The sequence below is a fragment of the Poecilia reticulata genome, linkage group LG6, assembly GCF_000633615.1.
Source record: "Poecilia reticulata strain Guanapo linkage group LG6, Guppy_female_1.0+MT, whole genome shotgun sequence".
Lineage (NCBI taxonomy): Eukaryota > Metazoa > Chordata > Actinopteri > Cyprinodontiformes > Poeciliidae > Poecilia > Poecilia reticulata.
The window spans coordinates 2,795,757-2,802,706 of record NC_024336.1 but is presented as its reverse complement, the minus strand read 5'-3'; the positions used below and the strand labels follow the sequence as shown (position 1 = coordinate 2,802,706).

Sequence of the window (6,950 nt, the reverse complement as noted above, 5' to 3'; positions counted from 1 at the left end):
CGTGACCTAAAGAGCCCCGACGTTTTTATTCCCACTGACCCGGACCACAGACAGCCGCCCCTGTTATCAGCCCCGCTCGGCCATGCCAGCTCGGATTAGAGGCCCATGTTGCTATGACGCTCTCAACATCCGAAAATAGCTGGATAGAAAGGGACACTTAAGACAGCAGCAGCTAGCAGCTGCTTCATGCGCGCTGTCACTGGAGGGCATAAACAGCGGAGCAAAGCGGGWCCGAGCCCAGTCGCAGTCAGACGCTTCGACGAGAAGCATCACAGGCGTAAAAACAAAAAACCCTCCGACGTCCAGGACACTGCCAGGTGTCTGCAGAAACCCTCTATAAGTGTTAAGAACCAGCAACCTGAAGCTGACATTTTTATTTTTTTATTTTTTAGATAGTGATTTTCACTCTTATGAGAGCTGAAGTGTTTGAATTAGCAGAAAAAAAAGAGTGAGAAAAACAAACAAACATGGCCCAAATCACTGCAGAAGGTAAGAGACGGAGTGGAATCTGACGTGTTGTGGATCTGTAGAGTGRTGCTAATGTGATGGCAGTTTTATCAGTGTTGGTCAGGATGGGCTTTCATGACCTACTGGCCGGGAGCGAAAGGCCGCAATACTTTAGGAACATGTTATTCTCAGTTTCATGACGGTTAAAGCGTGATGATTCATATTGTATAAGGTGGGGAATCATTTCATGTATGGTAGCTTCACAAATGTTTTGAATATTGAACATACGGCACAAACAGCCACAGGTTTCGGCAATTTACATCTCTGAGCTTTGCAGTTCTAGATCACACATTTTCAAGTTTTGCCATGTATTCTCAAACAGATGTAGCACTATGCTTTGACTGGGCCATTCCAGTCAAATGAGAATGTTTTGCTCTACACCATCCATTTCCCCTGTATTACAGCTTCTAACAGGGTTTTTTTTTCTAGTCTTGCTTTGTGTTTAGTTCTTTCCATCATCCCATCAGATCTGACCCCATCCCTCATAACCCACAGCATGATGCCACAACCACTATTTGTCACCATGGTGATGGTGCATCCACAGTGATGTGCTGAGTTTTTTCCAGTCCAAWGGTTAAACTTTGCTSTCCTCTTCAKGTGTTTGTGATAACCTTTGCTCTAAAGTTGGAATGGTTTTCTTCYACCAACAGCTGAACTTTTTCTGCAGCTCCTCTGGAGTCAGTCTTGAGTTTGATCTGGTTGATGCTCATCTCGTCCAGCCTTTTCAGTTTACATGCACACCATGTTATTGTAGGTTTCATTCTCTTTCTTTTGATTTTTTTTTTATTTTAAAAAGTTTCTATTTGTAATTGTATTTCTTTGTTTCTTGCTTTTTCTGTTTCTTTCTTTGTTTCTTTGTCTATTCCTCTCTTTCCGTCTGCACACCGCACCTTTCAGATTTTTATTTGTGAAGTAGTGTTATGTGTGGTTGTCATTTTTCTTCCACTATTTTTGCACTGCTTTACTTTAGTTCAACCACTAAAATATCCTTTCAACTACCTTAATAGTTTAAAATCTTTGGTGGTAAGTTAACAACACATAAAAATGTTCAACAYATCTAAGCATTTTTTACAAGAGSTTTGTTTCGGCCAGAATGAAAGCTTTAGAAAGTGTGTCAGTGTGAAGGTAAATAGTCCTGCGGTCGTCTCTGGGGAGCCAAGAGCGTTCAAAGTTCTGACAGCGTTGCCTGTGTCACCCAATACTCTGGGACGTACACACATCTTCATGTCCTACTTGTTGATTGAAACTCCACGCGGCCCACTGACTGGCACAAACATTAACGCCAGAAACAGTGATGACACGGAGGTCAGAATAGCTACACATCTCCTTCTGGTTCTGGATAGCAACAGAAGCTTTCACAGCAGGGACTGTTTGGCCAGCCAGCTGAGCCGTCTAAAAAAAAAAAAAAACAAAACAAAAAAACTCTGCTGTTGTTCTTCTGATCTGATCAAAATACAAATTCACAGAAGCCAGGGGGGTAAATATAGCACCAGGCGCCATGCCACAGATGTGAAAGAGATCCAGGTCAGCCTAAATAAACCAGCCTAAATAAACCAGACTGTTTTATTATAATGTCTTTGGAAGTGTGCTGCAGTCCAAATGGACTTGCAGTAATCTCCCAGGAGCCTCTAAAACTTTATATTCATGTTTTTATCTGGAGTCTTGTGTWCATGTTTCAGTTTCCACATTGTTCCAGCTGCTGTACCCATAAACTTCAGAGTACGTTGCTGGGATTTTATGTGACAGACCAACACAAAGCAGTGAAAAACTKAGAAAGGGACAGAGAAAAATGCATGTTTTTCCWAATGAAAAATATTTTTTTGTGGGATGCGCTTCCGTTTGTCCACTAAATRAATTGTGGYCTTACGTTTTCAACACCGGTACTGGGCCTCTTAGCRGCAGTGTAAAATGTGTTGACTGTAACCTGGCCGGGATGTTGGACAGAAACATGAACAGCCTTTTGGAAGTTGTTTACAAACTAGAGGTCAGATGAAGCTCAGCAAAACATCCACCAACTCCCACCTCAAACTCAAATTCAGATGTCTCTGGTTTATCTTTGATACRTGTTTTTACTGCCATCTCTAAAATAATGTTAGTATGTTGGYAACTTGCTTAGATAAATAAAAACTAATACAAATATAMATGTGATTCTTACGAAATGATCCTTACCTCTTTCGGGGTCTCAGCACAAAGCTCAGGAGGATTGCAGCAAATGTCACGGTTGGACAGTGGAGAAATGATGGGGTTGTCCCGTCAGACTGTCAGTCCCCGAAACCACACACACAGAAAAAAAAACATGTAAAAGTGCAGTTGGTTTCAGTGCAACCTTGCAGGACTGTGTAYWGGGTAAAAGCTCACGGGCTCCCATGGACAGGGTCTATCACTGGTTACCACAAAATGGTTACCTGTGATAGTTTGTGACATGAATCCAAGAGCTTCTCTAAAATGCTACTCTTTTTCCAGACATAGCCCGGCTCTTCCCGAAGATGTCTCTGAGCGTGGCGGATGAGAAGATCCGGCTCATGGCGGAGAAAGTGTATGCTTCTGCCCTGAGAGAGGAGGACACCAAGGACGCCATGGCCCTGTTCAGCGTGCCGGAGGACTGTCCCATCGGCCTGCACGAGGACAGGGAGCGGGAGATGCAAAAGGAGCTGGCCGAGCAGCAATCTCAGGAATCAGTGAAGAGGTACATCATGGGTTACTGTTCGGAAACCTTCAACTCATCTGTACCCAACAGTGAAAACTTAAAGTTTTATGAACTAGAACAGTTTTATGAAGGTGAGCTTGCAGCTTGTCATGTGATCCTGTTGCTTCCCCTTTCAGGAAGAAGACCTTCTTGCTGAAGCGCTCCCAGTCCATGTCTTTRCAGGATGACTGGAGGGCGTCTCCACTGACTACGTCAGGAGGGGCCGAAGCCTTTATCCCAGAAAACTTCCCRGAGTACCAGAGAGTTACCATCAGTGGGGATTACTGTGCTGGGGTGCGTACTACTTAAGGACACATAGCAAAAACACAAGTCTGTATTGAAAAAGCCACCGTGATAAATATTGAAGATCCAAACCAGAAACRATACAACCAAAACATGAATCGGGCTAWAGGAGACAAGGGAAAATCACTGGACCTGCAACATTTTGTCTTGCTACCTAAGTTTGTCCTATAATTATCATTACTTTTAATGACCCAAAATATTACATTTATTCTCTAGACCCAGATCACTCCTTGTAAGGGTGTGTAAAATCCCTGGGAGCCACAATTATATACACAAGAAGGACGGGACAGACTGTAGAATGTTGTAAGATTTCTCTTTTGTCTTTGGTAATAGACAAAAGGAGCCATTTCTCCAGCTTTTGAAACACTCACATTTGTTTTGGTTGTATTTACCTAGAATGCCCTGCACTGTAGTTCACTTCCTGCCTTTGAGCGTTCTCCGGTCCACTTGTTTTTCACATACRCATCCGAACTGCAACAAAATTCACTTCAATCRAACCAAGACCGAGGCTTTTAGGTGGAGCTAGAGTTTCCTTAGAARCTCTACTCGTTTACCTAGTAACACGCKARAGCGCTGGTGTGAATTCTCCATTAAACTTGTTTAATGTTTCCAGGTCACAGTTGAGGATTACGAACAAGCAGCCAGGAGTCTCTTTAAGGCCCTCGTCATCCGAGAGAAATACTCCAAGCTGGTGTACCACCGCTTCCCAAGAACCACTGCGAAGTACCTCCGCGATGGAGAGAATGTGAAGTGGAGCGAAGAAGACGAGGTTCTGCCAGGTACAGTAAGATCTTTAAACTAATGTTACTCCATCAAAGCATTCACTACATTTACTGAGTTTGCACTCCCACTCTTGCAGATGCTAATCTTCAGACATCCGCTCTTAAACTCATCAGATGCAACTCGAGCACTGACGATGTATGAAGCACAGGGATAAATTCTTTCCATTTGTTGTTTCAAGCTCGATTTCAAGCATTGTATGTAAAGATAAAATGCAAAGTAGTATCTTTCACTGCTATTTTCAGCTCCTCTCTATGTGTATCAGTGTGTGTCTGACACAAGGCCAGTCAGGCTATTCCTGGTTCGAGATGAAWGAACACACAACCAGAAGTGTTTACCGAGTACAAAGACTTGACTCATACATGATGAAAGCTAGGACAGTTTTTTGTATCTTTTTTTTTCTGCAAAACATAAGAGTAACTTTATATAAACAGTTACTCTTTAAAAGGCATGAAAATCCTGATCATTGGACCATCTGACCTAAGTACAAACACCTAAATATGCAGATTGCTTCTACAGACATTTATGAAAAAATCTAAGGAGTTCAGTAAATTTCAGTGAAATAACTTGACTGGATGGCACCTGTGCAAGTCTAGTCATGATTTTTGTTATTACTAAATATTCCACAATCAATTCTTAGTGGTATTAGGGCAAAGCTGAAGTGATTGGGAAAAACAGAAACCCTACCATGAGGAATTAAAGGGACAGTAATATCTAAAATTGAGTTTTTTGAGCTTTACATTATATTATAATTTTATTACCTCATCAAAAACATAGCTGGAGTGTTGCCAGGATTTATTCATGCATATTTGAGAAATTCTTTATTCTCCATAGCAACCATTGAGCTGTGCAAAATGTCTGGGTGGACCTAGCTCTGCCTTTGAGACGAAGGTCCTCCCCTGAGCTGCTGTTTCCAAGCTTCTGCCTCACAGAGGACACCTCACCCTCGACTACCACACTCAGCTCCTTCARACTAGCCAGAAGCAATTAGCAAACACCKAGTGGAACTGTGGATCTGATGAGATTATTATTGGTGCAACTTCTCAGTGAAACACTGGTAAAAMCATTGTTAAAGAGTTAAGAGGAGSACTGCAGTGATGACTTCCTAAAGGTGGAGTTTCAGAGAGAGCAGGAGTTTCTTATAGAGAGAGAGGCCCAATTTCTAGCCATTAAATTACAAAAAGTYATATTAAAGTCATATTTGAGATATTTAGCTTCTTTTTTTTTTTTACAGCTGAAGGTAACATGGCTGTTTTATTGTGCTATAGAATGGTACTGCCTATGTTCTCAGAAAACACAAAATACTGCCCCTTTAAGACATGTAAAATCAGAGTTTATGCCAAATTTCTGCAAATTTAATGCCTTCAGGCCTTCAAACTTAATGTGACTTTCATACAAGGTTGAGAAGAGTGCATAGAAATCTTTGTGGGATTAGTTTCTATGGGTGAACAGCTGCATCGGAAGCTTATTTCACCTTCTGCAATAAAAACCCATCGGATGCAGCAGTGTATTGAAAAGGAGGGAACGGGAGATGCAAAAGGAGTTTCTTCTATTGTACTGAAATAGAAGAAACTCCTATTTCAGTACAACAAAATATTTGAGACAGTTTCATCCTCCCAGCTGTATGAGAACAAAGGAAGGCCCATAAACCCATGGATGACCAAGTTTGGCTTGGARGAACTTGACTGGAACTTGACTCCTTCCTGTCCTCARTCAAATGCAACACAACCAGGGTGAATAATGGTGGAAACCGAGAGCCAGTCCTTCTTCTCATGAATTCGCTTTCGGAAGACAGGATAAAGAAAATCACATACAGACCCATGCCAAAAGCTGTTCCAGAGGAGTTGAAGCAGAGACGGATGGACAAATGCTTTTGGCGATATACTGCATATAAACAAGTTCTTAAGTTGCTGACAATGGCTTTTGTTCTTCACTTCTTAGTAGATGACAAAATGTTAATGTTTAAAAATCTCAGCGATTTGCAGTGCAAGACATTCATTAAAATCTGAGATTGTGACATTCCTAAAATAATTGCCCGTCATTTTTTTTTTTGCCAGAAGTGTGTTTTTTTTTTTTTCTTTTGTCAAAATCACTTTTGGCAAAAATCACCTTAGGCCATTATTTTAGGAAGGTAGTGATAACAGCCAGGAGTGAAAAGTAAAAGCGGAAATGTTTTGTAGGTCAAAGTGCTCAGACTGGATCAGCAGACTGGATTTTTTTACTTTGTACTCATTTTGTAAATTTAACTTCAGGTGTTTAAAATAGTGAACACATTCCACAGTTTACCAGTCAGTGAATATAGAGAAAGAAATGATAAATAAACTAATTTCGATATGGCCAAAAAAACCTCCCACCTTATTCTAGTGCCAAAATGTTTCATCCAAAAATGACTTGTTGTTTTTTTTTTATTAGCATGTCTCCATTCAGCGAATTTATTTTCAAAATGTTAAACTGTGCAGCTTTATGGTCAATGTAAATGCAGCTACTGACTTTCCCACAGAAAGACTGCTTCTGTCTTTTTCAGTCAGTGATTTCTTTTAATCCAGTTTTACTTTAAAGCAGCATTGTTTAATGCAGTGGTTCTTAACCTTTTTTGAGGTACCGAACCCACCAGTTTCATATACGCATTCATTGAACCATTCTGTAGTGATAAATAAAATATGATTCCCCCCCC

General features: G+C 41.0%; 1 protein-coding gene across 1 annotated transcript in view; it reads left to right on the top strand.

Moving 5' to 3' along the window:
- Window positions 1-200: 200 nt before the first annotated feature.
- Window positions 201-6,950, top strand: part of ampd3b (adenosine monophosphate deaminase 3b) — a 50,506-nt gene continuing 43,756 nt past the window's right edge. Inside the window, exons 1-4 of the mRNA XM_008410887.2 lie at window positions 201-489; window positions 2,971-3,193; window positions 3,331-3,487; window positions 4,110-4,275. Coding sequence (XP_008409109.1) covers window positions 468-489; window positions 2,971-3,193; window positions 3,331-3,487; window positions 4,110-4,275 — 568 coding nt within the window. The 5' untranslated portion in view covers window positions 201-467. The remainder of the gene's footprint in view (window positions 490-2,970; window positions 3,194-3,330; window positions 3,488-4,109; window positions 4,276-6,950) is intronic.